General features: G+C 45.3%; 1 protein-coding gene across 8 annotated transcripts in view; it reads left to right on the top strand.

Annotated features, from left to right (window-relative positions):
* Window positions 1–492: 492 nt before the first annotated feature.
* Window positions 493–19,507, top strand: part of LOC131670843 (voltage-dependent calcium channel type A subunit alpha-1) — a 64,448-nt gene continuing 45,433 nt past the window's right edge. For all 8 annotated transcript variants that reach the window (XM_058946820.1, XM_058946821.1, XM_058946819.1 and 5 more), the window contains exons 1-3: window positions 493–713; window positions 17,592–17,706; window positions 17,998–18,383. In XM_058946820.1, coding sequence (XP_058802803.1) covers window positions 493–713; window positions 17,592–17,706; window positions 17,998–18,383 — 722 coding nt within the window. The remainder of the gene's footprint in view (window positions 714–17,591; window positions 17,707–17,997; window positions 18,384–19,507) is intronic.

The following is a 19,507-nucleotide window of genomic DNA, read 5'->3' as shown; positions in this document are numbered from 1 at the left end:
GAACCTGATAATTTTAGTAAAGCTAGATTTGGTGGCAGATATTTTGTTGACTCAATCGTTCGGCAATGTATTGGCCACGCTATAATATTTCATGGCTTCCTCTTTGCGATTTAGCTTTAATGGGGAAAATTGGTAATCGAACTCGTTCCCCGGTTTCTAGCTGGTGAGTCTCGCGCATATCGCAAAACGAATTATAAAATCGCGAGCAAACGCTACACACGCATTCGTGCGTCGTACTTAGAGGCACTGTACTAGATCGTTTGTTTTTTCGCTTGCATACGTGAATCAGAATACATTAATTAGCTTGATCATTTGAAGTGGCGTTGATCAGAAAAGTCAGTGGTAATTGGAGTCACGCAACTGCTTTGAATCGTTCATAATAACATCTTAATCATTCAAACATTACTTGACGACATTGCCATCGTCCATCGCTGATTTGTCTGATACAGATAAAAAATACAACATAAGGTACGTTTGTTCTGTTTCCGCAGGATGCTGGGTAGCGTGGGGGGTCGGCACGTGTCTACGCGCCGCAGGGGCAGCAGCCCCATGGTGCGTGCTGGTGCGGGCCTCGTGGTTGCTAATTCGCTGGGCGACAATGACACGCCGCTTGGCTCGTCGCCGAGATACGCACGCAGAAGAACCGCCGTCACTACCAGCGACCACAAGAACTGCGCCCTCGTGCAAACCAGACTCAAGCTCGGCGACATCATGTGAGTATAACGCTGAAGCGTGCATTTATACTCCCGCTACGACGTCAACGAGTATGCTATATCCTTCGAACGTTTCCCTCTGTCGGAAGAGAACTCCGAGCTTTTGGCGGGCGCGCTACCCAACTAGCTGTTGCCGTATGCTTTCGGTAGGCAAGTGAAAGCTCGAGATTGCCGAGCCTCGGCTCGACCGTCGGTAAAGCAGTGAGGTGGTGACAGATGTCGCTGAAACTGCGATTCTTGCCTGACCATCTGCGGAGTTGCACTCCTGCAGCGCAGTGTGAGGGACCACTGTTTTTTATTCGCGATCGATTGTTTCTTTCGATCCCGACATCAATCCCTTGCCTTCCCTTGTAAGAATAGCCGGAGATGAGCCGAAGACGTATGCGTCGAGCGCATAGTTATGCGAATCCACAAACATACCCACCACACGCATGCATGCACACACAATCTCTCTCTCTCTCTCTCCATCTTTCTCTTCTGATGAGGAAGGAAGAGGGGGAGAGAGCCGCCGCCACCACCGTTGTGAATCAATACCCGCATTGCGCGTGCCACCTCTCCCTCTCTCGCTCTCGCTCGACTTTTGTCCCTCTCGTAAGCTTTTTTTTCTTCTTCTTCTTCTTCATCTTACTACTACTACTATTACGAGGACGGAATTTTCTTCTTTTAATAAGAACTGGACGATGAAAAAGCGATTTCGCACGTATAATATAAACGTGACAATTGTACGCGTAGAGAATAATTATCGATGCGTCTGTCGATATACTCGTCCAAATCGAGCGAACAAAAGACGAGTTCTATTCTTGCTGTCTATTATTTTTTTCTTCGTTCATTTATTCCTTGATAGGTCCTTTCACGCTTGGCAAATCGAGCAGTGAAAAAAGAAAGAAGGAAAGATGAATTTCAAAGCTGTCGATATGGCGTTACTCGCTAGTAATTGTGCTATTTCTTTCGTTCTTTCTTCGATCAAATGAAAAAGACGCGAATAAATATATTTCCGGGAAAACCGATTCCAATGTTAGACTAGCGGCAAGACAACCCTGCAGGCCTACACGTATTTTGACAATAAAATTGTGTCTTCTACACTCTCGTAGGCGTAGGCGTGTGAGCCTGCACGCCTGTACATATTTTGGCAATAAAATCGCGCCTTTTGCATTCTCGTCCATTTGCCTATATTTTTGCGTACGCGATCGATTGTTTTCGAAACCAAATCTGAAAAATCCTATGCGGTTTTCACCATGTGCGGGCACGCAAACATAAAACACACCAAGTTGGCTTGAAAATACCGTCACTTTCGCTGGATATCAACTCTATTGAAAGTTAACACTATACATGTATTATATTCAACACTCGAAAATTTAATTTAATTGACACATCTATCATCGAGTCAAAAGAAATATGAACAGCTTTCCATAAAAAGTTTCCAATGATCCCCGAAAGAGGAGAGAAACCTTATTCGCGTGATCCGGTGTAAGGAGACACTAAATCCCGAGAGCGCGAGAAAAAAAAAGAGTGCACGCGCACCAGTTACTCGCCCACCCCTTTCTCTCTTATTAAGCCAACCAATTGACGCACGCATACACACACACACACCCATACAAATTTAGGTTATTGCGCTTTTACCACTGTCCGACCTGTTTTTCTTTCAATACACTGAAGCGAAAGGGCCAGGGATATACTGCGCTCTTCTGTTCTGCGTCCGCACCGAACTGATTTTCCAAATCGCTCATAAACAGTTCGTATGCTTTGTCTGACATTTCATTCTTGCATTCATTGTTTGTAGTATATTGTTCACATAATTCAGAAAGACAAGCGACAATTTTCTCTATAAAATAGAAGAGCTCGTCGTCTGTCAATCTCAAATGTTGCTCCACTGATTTCCAGTAAATTGCTATGTTGTAAGAAGAGAGAGGGAGAGAGAGAGAGAGAGTGAGACAAAACTATCATTATCGGTGACAGAGTGCTCCGATTCTATTCCGAATGCAGACGCGCGATGCAACGCACCAACTCCAACTGGACGTAACGCGTGGCTATTAGCGATATGTCCAGCAATTCGTGGAAAGCTCGGGCAGCCTTGATTTTTGTTTCAAAAAAGAAAAAAAAAACTAGCAGGAGAGAGCGCTTCAAGTAATCAGGTAAACGCAGAAAGAGAGCAAGTGCGCGTGAACGGGTGGTGATCGTATGTGGGCGAATCGTTGACTTACGAAGCCTTATGTCGACCGACTGTACAGACGCGCGCGCGCGCACTTGCAGACTCGCTTCAATAGCCAGCCACGCACACACGGTGTGCATTGAAATTCGCAACCTATTTTTCCTCCACTCTGACCTCTATTATGGCGAATGGAAATCGCATTACAAGAGAGAGAGAGAGACCCTTTCTTTGCTCTTTTACTTTTTTCGTTGCCGCGCTCTCGATAAAGAAAAAATGCTTCTAACGCGCGACGACCTATAAATTGATTTGATCGTTAGTCGAAGAGAGCTCAAAAGTCAGGCCTTTGTTGTCACGTGCAATTTGTGTTTTCTCTCTCTCTCTCTCGTTTGCGCTCTTCCCTTTATTTTATCGATAGGCTTTTTGACGCTCGATCATTGTTTGATGCAGATTTGATTGAAAATTCGTTTTCCGCTGCTTTTCCTAACGTCGTCGTTTTTGCGATGAAATTTTGTTATTAGAAGTCCGAGAAGCTAACCGTCCTCTCGAGACACGGACCTGTAATCTTTCAATTAGGAGAAGTAGTTGTGCAACGTGCGTTGTGTAATAAGAATATTCTCTTTTTTATTTTTATCTTTGTTTATTGAAGATTCAAGATACAATTTAGAAATGGACGACAGAGAATATTATTGATTGAAGAGTAAAGTGAGCGGTGGTCGGTTGCCGACTAAATAGCGCGTCGTAGCGCAGTTGAAACGATGCATTATCAAATAAATTAAATAGCGTTGTAATGATGAGTTTTACTAATAAGAATTCCCTCTATTTTACAACTGAATAAATGCAGTAATAACGCTTGTCATTACCGAATGAATAAATGCGCAATCAAAAACTATCCTCCTCGAGCGTGGAGACGTATAAAAGCTGCGAGAGAAGAGCCATTCGATAATTGATAGAAGAGAAAATCAATTGGCATGCTCTTATTCCGCCAAAATAAATCTGAAAAGTGGAGCATTATTTTTGATGAAGGAAAAAGGAGCTTCTATTTTAGCGCGAACGTCGTTGGTGCGGCATGTGACATAAATTTAGATCATAATATTGACAGTTTTTCCCCGGATTTCCCTAAAGCAAAAAGTCCCTTACGTCAGCACGTTTTGTCAATGTCAGGTGGTACACGGCACTTCTCTCTCGCGAATCATCGAAAAAGGAGAAATGCAAAACTCGATCAAACACTTGCGGAGAGGGGCTTGACGGCCGTTCAGCTATAATAATACACACGGCCATGCGCCTCTCTCTCTCTCTCACTCACTTACCTACGTGACGCAAAAGAAGAAGGGCCTTTGATCGGCCGATCGAGTTGATTCGATTAGGCCGTGTATTAGTAGTGAGTTTATATCGATCCGAGAAAATCGGTGCGTATCACATCGCATGGCTTTGACCCGGATCAATAAAGAAATCCAATTTGTTTCGAATCCGCTCTCCCTGTAATATCACGCGTCAAACTGGGTCAACTACGTTTTTCAACGTAGCTTTTGGCTAAAATTCTCTTTTTAGTATATTTTTCTCTCCAGCGAGTCCCTCGAGCTTTTAGCGATATGGACGTGGTCAAAACAAAAGGAACGCATCGACGTCATTCTAATGATTCTTCCACTATCGTTTTCCTCCGTGGGTTCAAGCCTTTTTTCTTACTCAGAGTGATGACTCGAGGCTTTCTTTTCGGTCTTCCGGATACTTCCGCTCGTTGTTCGCAATTGCAGCGTGCCTCTCACTGCCGGCTGCCGTTTTCAAGACTCACGACAGGGAAAAGTATTTCTCGGTTAAAAATAGTCATAACTTGCGAATCGGTAAATGCTGCAAAGTATGAAATATTTCCACGGCATTTTTGATACTTTGCGTTTTCTTTCGCATAACTTTCTACGGATAAAACTTTCATTCGTTGGGAAATTATTTAATACGTAAGTTTGATGTTATTGCAAAAGTTTAAGTATTCTCGGCGAAAACGGAGGTTAGCGCGAGTAAACGGGATTCGTTGATAAGGGTAAAAGAGAAATCCGCGGTCCGAGATTGAGCATAGCAAAGGTAGCGCGCAGATAATCGTCAAGTGATTAAGCTGCAAGCTTCGCAGGCACTCGCTCACAGTGAAAGCGAGGGTAGAAGCATCACAGCTGCTTCCAACGCTCGAAGAGAGAAAGCAGCAGGGAAAGAAAACAAATGGTCTTTTGTAGCCGAGCTATTTAGGCGGATGAGACTGCGCGCTGCAACGAACTTTTTCTTGCCGCCCCCGTTGTTTCGTCCGTCCCTGTTCCCGTCGCCAGTGAGCAATAAGCTCTCGGAGCTCTGTCGGTGCTTAGTACAATTGCTCGCGCGCAGCTGCTGTGCGCCAAGCGCTTCTGGCGTGCGTGCGCGCGCGCGCGACCGGCAAACTCTCGCTTTCCCTTCCACGCGCCGCGGCGCGAGAAAAGAAGGAAACGTGTACACCGCTCGAGGCTTTCAAGCGTAGTCATTGTTGGCAAAGCATAACGCGAAGGCAGCTTGGATAACTCATCTGCGCGAAAGGGGAAAAGAATGCATTGGCTTGTTTCTTTTACCAGGCCATCTAACATATACGTGTACTTGGAGGAGACTGCAAATTTTCGTTGGTCAGTTTGCGATCTATGGGATGCCAATTGTACGCTCAAGCCCCCTAGAAATCTACGACGATATTATTTATCGAGTATATAAATGTCAAGAAATTTCATAGAAGGATGTGAACAGCAGAATTTTCTTTCGATCGATTGAAAAACACAAATAACATTCGATGTACTTGCGATCCTTTCAACTTTATCGGACGAGCTTCGATCGAAATAGAAAGAAAAACACGCTGTGCAATCAATAATCGCGAGCGAATCAAAATGATCAAACAATGAAGTCAATGTGTGTCCATACACCATCCAAGTTCTGCCTTCTACTTTCCAAATAATTGCATCGGCTTCAAAAATTCGCCCAAGAATATCTCTTTACTGACTGTATCATTCATACTTTCCTCTCTCAGAGAAAAAAGAAAACCCACCGAATCTCATCTTTTGACAAGTCTCCCCCTCCTGAAAGTCGTGTACGCGTTAGCAAAGTGAATAGAAGCCGATAAAATCTCGAAGGGCAGCTCGCTCGCTCTTTTTTTTTCTTCGTCTCTTCACTTTACTCAAAGCCTGACGCTGAAAAAGTCCCATAATCGAGAGGATAGTTGCATGAAGAAAGAGAGAGAGAGAGAGAGAGAGAGAGAGAGAGAGAGAGAGAGAGAGAGAGAGAGAGAGAGAGAGAGAGAGAGAGAGCGACTCGGCGAAATTGGGACGCGGAAAATGGGACGAGCGGACAAAAAGTAAAGTGAGCTGGCTCCCTTCGCTATGTGAAAAACAGACTAGAGGGCTGAAGAAGAAACTAGAGGGGGAAGGCTGATGCGAATGGTGGGTTTTTTCTTGGAAAAGAGGTAACTCGCTTATGTTTTAGAAGGGCATAGACTTATGTAGCGAGATTAACCAAGATGAATGTCCGATTTAATTGAGGAATATTCCAATTTATCGTTTAAACGCGCAACAGCCGAAAAACAAACGAGCAAATTGAAGCTCGAACAAAAGTGCAGCAGCAGAGCTGCTTCTCCGAACTTGGCTATTCATTGTTTACAGTAGCGCTGCATTTAAACGTCGCTAGTTTGACAAACCTCCGATCGAATGCACAGCGCAACGCTTGATACGCAACGACACAGCACAACGCCGCGCAATTAATAAGCGCCCGACGTATAAGTTGTTGCGGACAGTTTACACCATGCAAGAGCGAAGCCCGGTTTGTCACGGTGTAAAACAACAATACTGCTCTATACTACGAAAGCTGATGATTATCGTCCGCGATAGGTACCGTGTTTTGTTTTGTTTTGCTTTTTTTTTTCTAATTATTTTTTCTTCGTAGCGGTATACACCATCGATCTGAAACAGAGAAAGCCATATCAGCAGATTTACAGATTGACGCGTCGGACAAATATAGAAAAAAAATGTGGGAAACACAAGCGAGCAACGAAGAAATACTATTAGTCGAGGTCACAACTGCCTTCGGTATATACGTATGCAACAGCCTGTCCGACAAAAAGGGAAGGAAGAATTGGAATAGCAAAGGAGAGTCGGTTATCGATAGTTGGTGCTTCTTTCACCGCCGCGTAACGAGCGAGAGTCGCCGCAACCACGGGGGTAGGGGGTCACGGAGTCCGCTGACCTACTGCTCCACATTCTGCTCGCGGGCAGAGCTTTCGAAGTTCGAGCGGCGCGCACCCAGAAACCCAGAACATCCCCTCCCAGCCGGCTAACCATTGCATCGTCGTGTCGCTTCTGGCTGTTTTTTTTTCTCCTCCTGCGCTCTCGCGTTCTTTTCGCCCTCTTCTTATTTTGATGAATGCCGAAGCAACTTCCCTCGCGCTCCAAGTCGGAGATACGAAGCGCAGCAACATAGCTCGACAACGCAACGGTGCGGATCTAGAGAACAATAGGAGCGAGGAAAGAGAGAGAGAGAGGGGGGGGTTATTGAGTTTCATTTTTTTCGCGTTTCGTTTCACGAGCGGAGGGTACAATCGCGATGAGAGTACGCACCTATACATTAGTCGACAGTGTCAGCAGAGCATGCGCCTTCCGATCTATCTATCTATGTACAGCAGTCGTCGAAAAACAGCGCTCACTGGTTATTCGCTCGGGCCATGCTGACATCTGCTGACTTGGCCAAAAAGCTCCCACATATGATATTATCGTCCACGCTATAATCCCCTTGGTGGCCGGTCCAAACTAATAACTGCGCTCGTTTCGACGCTTGGCTGTTGTTGGATCTCGAGAGAGCTAACTGGGTATGCAGCTGGGTGTCAGCTTTTGTTGAAAACAGGTGGTTTTTTCGAAAAATTGCCTTGCCTACGTGCGCACACATTTACTGTAACATTGTTTATCTTTCTTTTAATTTTACGAACTGCATCGCAGAGTAGATTGTCAGCTCGGTAAGACAGGACACACTGAAGGGTCATATAATTTCTATGCGGTTAATAATTTTTGCTTCAATCGACAGGCTTTTGCAAATTCACTTTGAAATTCAAATGACATTTCAATTGACATTTCATTTTCGAAATTATATTTCCTTTAGCGCAAAATCGAATGCAATCATCAATTATTTATCACACATGACAAGGTAGGAAATGCAAATGAAAAAATAAAACAAAAGGTCAATTGCAGTAAACGTATTCACACGGTCGAGTGGAGAAAGAGAGAGAGAGGGAGAGAGAGAGTTTGAGAACAATGAATGGCCTTAGCATCAATAAACAACTAGGAAACCGAATATAATTACATTGGACATCCTGTTGCGAACGTTACACCTTCTCTGTCCATCTCTCTCTCTCTCTCTCTCTCTCTCTTTAAAGATACAAGTGAAAGGAGTGAAGAAAAAATGCCGCTGTCTCATCAATCCAAATCTCGAATCTAAAGCTTGAATCGGCGAAAGAGCGCAAGTTCTTTTTGACCGTTCGAAGAAATAAAGACACGAGAGTTTAGCCCAAAGGCAGTAAGCAGCAGGCAGCCATAATAAAGCTCGGCAGTATAGAGACGGCCCTGGCCGGTGGTTGGTCGCTGGCGTGTGCGTCTGCGCTGCTGGCGGGTTGCTGCTGCTAACCAGCTCGAATCGCCGCTTCGCTCGGATCGCCAGAGAAAAGCCGAGAGCCGCCGCGCCAGTCGAGCGAGCGTCCGGCTCAGTGGATGGCGCGAGCGCGAGCCTGATTGAGGAATAGCGCAGTAAACGCTACAAAACAGACGGGCAAAGACGAGGCTAGGGGTCGCGCGCGCGCGCGCGCGTGTGTGTGTGTGTGTGCGAGTGCGTCGGCGGGCAAACACATAGGTCGTCGCGCCAGCGACGATGTGCACGGGCTGAAGAGGAGACACCGTGGGAAGGACACGCGCGCAGCAGCTACTTGCCGTCCGATCTTCTACGAGAGCGAATAAATAAAGCAGCCAAGAAGTTCCCGCAAAGACTATGTTGGCAGGAGGTTAATCGAAAGAGAGGAAGAGAGGGAGAGAGAGAAAGAGAGAGAGAGAGAGAGAGAGAGCGTGACAGGAAGGCTGCGCTCATGAACGAACGTAGCAGCGGGAGAGGGCGTGCGCGAGCTTGAGCGATCGAGTGTGTGCGCGAGTGTACGGTAGAGAGGGAAAAAAAGCTGTTCCGAATCTCGATTTTTTTTCTCCTTCGCGTTGGAAAATTTCGCAAGAAAATTAATCCAGTGAAACGAGGGGGTACCGAGGAAAAGACGAAGGAGTGAGGCAAAGAAATTAAAATTCAAAAAACAAAATAAAAAAGTGCTATCCGCTGGTTAAGACGTCGACGCATGTAGGGAACATGGCCTCATCCAGCCCCTGCCTGCTCCCAGTAGAGGTGAGTTTCCTTCTCTCTTTTGCTTTCTCTCTCTTTCTTTCTCTCTCTCTCTCTCTCTCTTTCTCTCTCTCTCTCTCTCTCTCTCTCTCTCTCTGACGAACACTGTTGTCGTCACCGTCTTCGTCGTCGCCCGCAGTGTCCAACGCTAATACCCTCCCACACACACACACACACACGCACGCACACACACACACACGTATACGTACAAGTTCTATAGACGACCTCATTTCCCATCTCTATCTTTCACCCCCGCGATACAAGCTGACTTCCCACGTTTCTTTTTCTATTGCCAAAAATTAGCGTTACATCATGCGCGAAATTCCAGATTGGAGAATCGATTGGCGCGACGAGAAGTAATTTTCGTTGTCGAGACATAAACACTGGGACGGTGGGTCTGTACGCACGAGTGAGAGCAAGCAAAACAGAGCAGCAAGATAATCAACAATCGCCTCGTATACCTGGCGAAATTCGTACAACGCCTTGACTACACATACGTACCCACGTAGATGTATAGAAGACGAGTTCGGAGAACGGCCGCGATCGCGCAGGTTCGTTGACATATATTCTCGCAGCTGCTCTCTCGCGCGCACGGCCATCATTGCCCCTCTCCAACCCAGCGCAGCGGAGGTAGTACACACCGAGATTCCTAACTTTTTTCTCTTCTTTTTTTCTTCCTGCCCGTCAGCCGCTGCGCCTGTGGACTATTGCGCAAGCTGCGCAACCAGCGCTCCTCGTTTTTCTCTCTCGTTGCTGCGCCCTGGCTTTTGTTCATAGGACGATTATCCTCGGCGCAGCCGTTCGAAAACTCCTTCGCTCCGAATTCACGCACAGGAGGTATATTGTTTTGCGCTGTGCCCCGAGGCGAACTTAGCGATCAGGCGTGTGCGAGCTGGGCAAGCGAGCAAAGAATAACGCGCAGAGTATTATTCGATCAACGCTGTCCAAGACTCGATTAATCATTTCATTTTTCGCGGACGTTCGCGTCGCTGTGGCCTGCAAGGATTTTCGAGCCGAGTGCCGGAATCGCGTTCAAACTGATTTTGGCAGTCGATTCGGCGTTGATTGATCGTTACCATTAACGCGCTCGCGCGGCAAATGCGTTGTTTACAATCGAATCGTGGCAACCAATTCTTTTGACAAGCAATTCTTCCAACTTTACTCATTCTCAATAGTTTATTCAAAATGAACAAAATTGGAAGTCTAACTACGAAGACCAAGTATATGCATGCATAAAGTTCCGTGCAACGGTGTCGCGACGATACGAAATAATTAATCAGGCGCGCGTTTTGTGCCTCGTCTACAATGCATCGACTCCCTCTCTTTCTCTCTCGTGTCCCAATTAGTGCGAGCACAATTACAAAACTTTGTTTCACATTGTCGAAGAAAAAAAAAACCATTGCTATAGGTTTGTTCGTGACGTGAGTTTTATGACAAATACGACTCGACGGAGAGAGAAAGAAAAAGGCATTGCTCGCAGTCAATTTCAGGATAATCGATTGCTTTACAAATTTAAGCAAACATCTGCGTATGGAAAGGTTTACATACCCATACATACACACACATACACACAGGTGCGAGAGAAAGCTCTACTTCCGCGGTTAACCTAATTAGCCATTGACGAGGCATTACGCTTATACGCGCTTCCGTCGTAAATCAATTGTCGCCCAGCGGTTTATGCCCTGCACGTTGTTCCATCTCCCTCGCTTACTGACTCATCATCCGCAAGACTCAGCGAGTTTTTCCATCCGAAAGCCACAAAGACGAATATTCGCTCGAATGCGTAAATAGTCCCTATATTGGTCGGTTGCGCTACTTCCCAATTATCATTTATTTACGCATCCCCAGATTTCATTTTTTTTATTTATACCTGCGTGTAACACTGATAAATCGCTTCCAATTAACGAATGAGTGTTATTTTCTTCCTCGGTTAATTGTTCGCTTGTTGGCGATCCATTTTTTTTTTGTCGGAGTAATTGTACTACGCGATACGGCTCACCGCAGATTTTGATTGGAATGATGTCAGAAAAATTTCAAACGTACGCAGTTTCTCGACGCCTGAAGATATTCAATTTATTATTTTTTTCTCTCAAATTGATTGTTTTCACTTGACGGTTTGGCAATGCTCTGTGAGCTGGGATTCAGTATTGATTGTTCGAGAAATTGAATGAGCTTTCGAGCAAATGCACTCGTATTTCGTCAGTTATACAACATACAATAGTTTATTGTCGAATTAATTTTTTGATGATAATGCGTAGATAATAATTTGTTCACACATATATTTTTGAAACATGCGTTACGAATGCTTTTGCGATCGTATCAGTTCATCAATTCAATTTGCGATTCATTGTGATACATATTTATGATTCGACGGTGGAATCAATATGTAACTAAATTCAGTGTGCTTAAACTTAAAGTGATTTTAGTTATTCATCTCATTTTCACTGAAATAAGAAAATAGTTGAAATAATTTTGGAACTACGTACAGATGGAATGCATTCGCATTTACAGACACCAAAACGAAATTTCTCTCCATAACGTTGTAATGAGAAATAGTAATGCCCGCGCTTTATTTAAGAATAGAAATTTGATGCTTTTGTGTATCAAAAAGTCAAGCAAAAAAGGAAATTATAAGTGTGCACGTACAAAGCTGTTCTATTTAATCTTGAACTCAATATGATTTAAATCGCAAAACTAATCTCATTTTCCTACATAAGCGGCAAGCTCATTATTCGCAAACTATCCTCTAAAACTTTCTTTTTTTGCTTGTTTAAAATGTGCCGTAACTTTCTACATAGCAGTAATTCAATAGCAAGCAAACAAAGACCAGATCGACTCTCCCCCTCCCCATATGCAACACGACAATCTCCGAGAAAAAGGCAGCAAGATGTAGAATAGAGAAAAAAAGTTGGCACTGGGCAGCACGATATCGGAGCGAGCGCCACGTGTACTTCGCGCACACGCACGGACACACGCACACACATGGCGACGGAAGCAAAGAGACAGATAACCAGAGGGGGTGTGTTGTAGAATGGGTGACGGTTGGCAGGACTGCTCGTCGTCGCTTTGTAGGTTAGAAGCGCTTTGGCCACTGCGAGAGTTGGCTTCCTTCGAAAAGGGAGTGAGCGCGTGAGAGAAGGGCGAAGGCATGAATGAACGATCGATAGCTATATACCTGACACGACGACGCGCGTGCTGCCGCTTGTTTTCGTCTTTCACCTCGCTCGCATTGCGCTACATCGGCCAATCGATTAAGCAATCTTTCGCGTTGATTCTTTTTGTAGGTCAGCGGCGCCTCGACGTCATCCTCGACCCTTTGGCCGCGTCGCACGCATTTCCTTTTTGTCTCTGCCGTCTCGCGCGCAGAAAACGCGAGGGCACTCGTCGTCGTCGTCGTCGTCGTCGTCGTTCTATTTTGGCAGATCGTGGCGGCGGCGCTCGAGCACGCGGTGCCAAGACGCGTATAATCTTGCAGCGATGGCTTATTACGGTGACAACGACGACGACGATGACGCACCCAGTCGACGTTATATTAGACAATTCTTAAGGGTCAGTTTGTACGCAAATCGGAGGCGAATCTTCTTTTTCCCCTTATTTGTCGATCCGCCTCGAAAAGCTTAGTAGAGGATGGACGATGTTATTTTCAAATGTGTTTGCTCGATGGGTGTTCCTGTGTATCGCTAATTGATTTGATATTCGTTTTGAATAGCCGGTGCTGCTGCCGACACCTAATTGCCGTAGAGGAACGCCGCCGCATCTCGCTACGTTGTATTAATAAAGTTCTGCATACGGTAACATCGAGTACATTTCACACACGTAAGCTTACCGTAACAATATTTGTTTGAAATTGGAGCTTGATTCATGGACTGCACTCCAGTGCGTATGTCTATGCGCGTAACAATGCGGCGAGACCGTTCTAATGAGACTTCGATAGCGAGCCAGCGCAATGAATTAATTTTGTCTACATACATCGTTATATATGACGAGCATTCGTGCGTTGCGATTAATAAACTTTTCGAATTGAGTTCTCGAATAACGTTAAGAGCGAAAGTCGTACAACTCGTCTCGAAAACAGTAAAAACATCGTTAGCACTTTTTCTTTTGATTACGTACAAATTGAAATTTCTCCGACAACGCTGTACAACTTTAGACAATATGAGTTCGCGGGTTGACAAAAGTAGGCATAAAAATTGTGAGGATCTCCGATAATCCTGTAAAAAGAGGCGTTGAGCGTCTTCAGTGCGCTAGCTGCCGCGAGATAGAGCGGACTGGATGATTGCCAGAGCAATATTCTGGCTGACTCAACACGGACTCGAACTACTTGACGAATGACGACGACGACGACGACGACGACGACGAAGGCTAACTCGTGCGCGATAAAGATAAAGACGTTTTCAATGGGGCAAAAAACAACTATCGGATTAGATGCTCGAGGCTTTGCAAAGTTCCTATTGTTAGCGCGAATATAAGTATAAGAGGAGAGGTGTCTGCGGAAATGGATTTCGATGAAATCCTTCTTTGTTCGCAAGCAGCATTATTCATTTATTTATCGATCGTTCGCTTCCAACCCTATCATTTGTATTTTTCGATTGGGAGAGAAAGGCAGAACTAAAAATAGACAGATAATGGTCATCGAAGCTCATTAAAATGAATGATCCATTCCACTTTGTAGATATATTGATCGTCCAATTGTTAAAAACAGCGTCCACTCGTCCGCGTAACATATTTATGTGCGTGGGCGTTGTTGTCGCTGTTCGCGCCAAGCCCAATTACGAGTAGTGGGACGTCGGTGACTACAATTCCGTCGAGATGCCACTATGGATTAAGAGAAAATTTGAGAAGAAGTTTTTCGAGAACGGGAAAAATGTAATGCGGCGTTATACTTTAATACGAAACGAGCCGCCTTGCTCGACTGCTTTCTCATTCTGACGTGCGCAAAAAAAGCAATAAACCGTATAACTTGAGCTTGATGGACTGCTGGAATTCTATTTCGAAATAGATTAAATGATGAATATGCTCGCGCGGTTTTCTACGAGAACATTACTCGACGGAGCTCGTTTGACTGGGCATCCTACTAATCCTAAAAGACAAGAAAAAATGGCTAATAATCGCGCGTCGGTGACAATTGTGCGCGCACTGTACATCCGCCCTCGGCTCTCAACGATATCCGAAAAGAAAGTACCTCTCGTGGAACAATGAGCTACAGAAAAAGCGTCAATGCCGTCTAGTCTCTCTTCTCGTCGCTATAATGGTGCATGTGTGTGTCTATGAAACGCGTCGTCGCGAAAACTATATATCGTCGTCGTCGTTGTCGTCGTCGACTGACGTCACGCGGACAACATGGCGGGGGCCAAGCACACCTAACCAGAGAGCGTAGCTGACGTCACGCGGAGTGTCGGAAACCCCACTCGAGTGTCTGCGCTGTGTAGCTCTCGCGGCCATGCTTTTTCCTACCTTTCTCCGGCGCTCGCGGAAGCGAGAGCTTTTTGAGACGGCACTCGAGTGATGCGATACACCCGACAATGCCTCGCGTACGAGAGAGCCCGACCTACGGGATTATTAGTTCTCTTCTTTTATTTCTCTTGCTTTGCGCGCGGCTCGGAGGTGTTTTGATTTATCACTGGGAACAATGAATTTTGTTCGCGTGAGAGGCGTAGCTCGAGACCGAGGCAACTCGATAAACCGATGAACACGTCGCTTTCTTTCCTTTCTTCTTTTTTTACCGATACCTATTAGGTCACACACGTGCTTGGACATTCTTGCGCGCGCCAATTACGCATCCGCGGCGATGCAAGTTTTCCTATATTAAGAGGAATGTACGTTAAATATTCCATCGACGAGCGTTTTTTCCAGCCTTCCGCTTTCGAAAGTCTGTAGTAATAAACGAGCGCGCTGCCGCCTATTCAATAATTTCGACGTAACACGCTGTCCAGTCGCTAGCCTAATAAACTGAAAATACATTCGCAGGTCTTTTCATTGTCAGAAAGTTCATACGCATACGTGAGAGTGTGTTCAAAATACTAATCGACGTCTACATGACCTATACGACTAACGAGAGACGCAAAATGTCGCTGACAAAGTGGGGGAGGCGTCAAGCTCTAATTACACGAGAACGAGTGTGCGTTTTACGCTAAAAAGTAAATTACGCGAAAGAGAAAGATCATGCGATTGATAAATACAGAGAACGAATGCGGCTTACTTTTCTTTTTAGGGAAGGGAAAAAAGTTCACGAATGCGGTGCGCGGTGGTGGACTATTGCGTGACATCTACTACTTACTGGCAGCGGCGGCGTTCCGCAGCTTTCGTCCCCCGAGCCCGAGCATCTCGCATAATATTCGGCTTCTTGCCGTTCTTGCACACTATGCATCAGGTCGGCTTGATTAATTAGCGGAGCATTTTGATACTGAGAGCGGCGACGCATTCCGACACCTCGTTCATACGACGTATTCTCTCTCTAGCTATGCGCGATTTTATCCGAATCTGATAGACAAGGCATGTTGTTAATTGTCGTTGAAACATGCCACGAAACGCAAATTTTTCAAATTGCGTTAACATACGTGATTGCATATAGGAAAAACAATAGAAATTGCCAGAACTCGTTATCGCAAGGCCAACTCACTCTTTTTCGAACGCGAAAGGAGATTAATTAGCCCGAGCAACGCTGTACACATATTTTTCGTTGAAATAGTTTCAAACTTTGAAAATCAACGTTATTAATTGCACGAAACGTGAAATTAATAACGTCCACGTGCACGGGAAAAAAGGAACTAGTCAGTACACAGCGCTCGTGGAATTTTCCATTGCATACCGCCTACTCACATTTTTTCGCAAACTAAGCATGGTTAATTAAACACACCCCCCCCCCCCCCCCAAATCTTTCGAAAATGAGAAATACGGTAACTTCATAATCAGTTGTTGCATATATTTTTGTTGGTTTGCCTGCAAAACGCAAAGCGTGACCTGATTTCGCCGTTAAGCATTGTATCCCATTAGCAAGAGAGCTGCAAACGAGTATATGTACATACATCGAAGTCTCTCTTATTCTCGGGTCGCACGCGCATATCGATCGCGCTATCGGTCGGAGCCGATTAATTAAGCAAATGCGCGCGAGCATTTTCGATAGCATCACTCCCTTCTACGAGTGTTCCGCAGCGACTACTACAAACGCGTTGCTTGTAAATCATTTTCTATGGTTTTATTACCGCGGCTGACTCTTTTTCGCCATCTCGATGAATCACTCGGACGTGCTTGGTGTGCGTCAGCGAGAGAAAGTGTGTATGCGCGTAAAACGAGAGGACGAGGGATCATTTCGGCGAGTAATGGGGAAAATCTAAGTGCGTGATGCAATCGCGTGGGTGGGCGCCAAGTCAGCTGACGATACGCGCTGGAACGTATGGCTTACGTTGACGATCGCTCGACCTTCTTGGTAAACACTTGGTAAATAAGACAATTTCTCCTCGAATGAAGAGGGTGACTCAGTCGAAGCTTACGTGTCATTTATGTTTAGCGGTAGTGAAATAGAATTTTTCCGTTTGTTGGAAATTAGTTGGCGTGTAAAAAAATGCAGCGCACAGAATAAAGTAGAACTCATCAACAATTCTGATTACCGACAAAGTAAGCTTAACTCTTTACAAAAATAGAATCCTTTTAAGATATATACGTCGATAACATACACGTAATTATAGATCATCAAAAATAATATCCGTAGAAATGCTATCCGCCAGTGGTGTAACCCCATTATTGCATGAGTGTTTAAATTGCCAAGTCCGTTGCGCTTGATTGTATCAATAATTTGCCACGTGAAAGAAAGCAAACTTGTGAGCTCTTTAAGAGAACCTCTGATATTTCCATCATAGAAGAATGATCTAATTAGAGTGAAAAGTTTGCTTTTTTCAAGCAAACTTTTCAAGATTGATTAAAACTATAAAAAGCCAGCGTCATCGTGACAAGTGCAACGTTAACGCAGTCTAAACAAAACAGCGAACAAAGCGTTCGTTTTTAGCAGACGCAAAGCTTTTAATGAAAACGGGAATCAATCGAAAAAGAGAGAGAGAGAGAGAGAGAGAGAGAGAGAGAAAGAGAGAGAGAGAGAGGAAAAAAGCGACTGCTAAATTTTCAATTTATCTCCGAAAAAAAAAGCGGACAAGTGGTGGCGTTCTACATTACAAAAGTCCTAATTAGGCCCAGGTGCTTTTTATTGTCACTGTAATTAGAATATATATACACGCGAAAGTCACCGTATTAAATGAGACTAATGCACCTAATTAACGCAGACGAATTCGATGTTCTAAATTGAATAAAATATACTTTTGTTGCAGGTTGGCAGCGCAAGAGGCGGCACAAAGGGACTCTGCGTATACAAGTCAGTACAGGAGGCGGCAGAGGGCGATCGGTCTGAGCGGTCTCGGTGACTGGGCCGGCGCTGGAGGGGAGGTACGCACACCACGACAGACTACTCGTTCGTTCAATTCGGTAAACTCGCGCGCGCCTACTTTTTGTGCTTCGAGTCGTCGACGATTGCTTGGCAGCCCGCGCAGGTATCGCCTCGAAAGAATTGATTCCGTGGGTGGTTCATTGCGCGGGATGCTACATGGCAATTAAATGGACGTAGCGAACCATAATAATTGTTCGTTAAAAGTTGGCGAGCAACGAGAGCGAAATGCAGCGAAACTTTGTTAGTTTGCGAGGCGCTGAAAAGTGCGAATTGTTTGTTGGGCGCAATAGGTAACAGGTCTAGGAGGAATGGCGCCGGGCCGGGATCAGGGTGGCTCGGGGGACGGGGGCGGCAAGGGCCCCTCGTCCCTGTTCATCCTGAGCGAGGACAACTGCATTAGGAAACACACGCGCTTCATAATCGAATGGCCGCCCTTCGAGTACGCCGTCCTCCTGACCATCATCGCCAATTGCGTGGTACTGGCCCTCGAGGAACATCTGCCGTGCCACGACAAGACCATCCTCGCCAAAAAGCTGGAGACCACGGAGATCTACTTCCTCGGCATATTCTGCGTCGAGGCCAGCCTTAAGATCTTGGCGCTCGGCTTCGTGCTCCATCGTGGCTCCTATCTGCGCAACGTCTGGAACATCATGGATTTCTTCGTAGTCGTCACCGGGTATTTCCCTCAAACGCACTATCTAGCCTCATGACTCTTCTAGAAGCCGCGAGTCGAGAGCGGAGAGTCGCCGCCTAGGCGAGGAAGAGAAAAAGACCTTTCATTACCTGGACACGCCCGCGCGAATCCAGCTCTGTCTCTCTCTCTCTCTTTCTCTCTCAAGCAAACTTTTTCCCAATTAAAGATACTAAAAATAGCAAGCTCCACGTTCCCCAAGGGCGGACTATCAACTACTACTGTGTCTTTCTCTCTCCCCTCGCCCCTTCCGCGCACTCGCTCGCTCTCTTGTTCGTTTCGCATACGCACCGTTGAGTCAGAGAGGAGGCTGCCGCCGGCCCCTGACGGACTTTGACATTCGATACTCGTGCAAGTTCGAGTGGGCGCGGCGCCGGCGACAGCTTTCTCAAATAGATCGGAAAACAGAGTAGACGTTGACGGTAAAAGAAACACAAATGCTAGGTCAATGACCGTGTTCGCCGAGACAAATGTGGATGTGGACCTGCGAATGCTTCGTTCCTTCAGGGTACTGAGACCATTAAAGCTCGTCTCGAAAATTCCAAGTGAGTGTGACAAACATGAGCCCTTCTTTTTTTTCTCACTCCGCTGAGCAGCGAGAGAGAACATTCCCTTTCTTTCCTCGCCAGTCGGAACAAGTATTTCGCTAGAATTATAACTGTCTCTGTCTCTTTTTGATGCTAACAGTTTTTGTCCGTAGCCCGTCAGTCTACATAGAGACTTGTAACTATAAATTATATACAAACTTAGATGCTGTGTACCAGTTTTTTATACAGCTGTGAAGCCATATAGGGCGTAGGGCAATCTCTAAGTAAATGTATATTACTAACTTGTAATTTCACTATATCCATAACTAACTGTTTTAACGAACCTAACTATAGCACTAATCCTCGAAGAATAATGGATCTAGATTCATTGTGTAACATCGTTATTTATACTCTAGAATAGGACTAATTCTTATTATTTTTTAGCAAAACTTATGCGTTGATGTTCTAGACAGTCCGAGTAAATAGTAGGTAAAAACATTATATGTGTCAATCATCCACAGACAGTTCGATCTCCTTTCGATCAAGGTCTCGCTAAGCTTTTTTATTTCGACTTCCGATTGA

Source organism: Phymastichus coffea, unplaced genomic scaffold, assembly GCF_024137745.1.
Source record: "Phymastichus coffea isolate CEN01 unplaced genomic scaffold, Cenicafe_Pcof_1.1 PCOF00116, whole genome shotgun sequence".
Taxonomy (NCBI): domain Eukaryota; kingdom Metazoa; phylum Arthropoda; class Insecta; order Hymenoptera; family Eulophidae; genus Phymastichus; species Phymastichus coffea.
The sequence above is the reverse complement of the archived record's forward strand: the minus strand, read 5'-3'. Positions and strand labels throughout refer to the sequence as shown.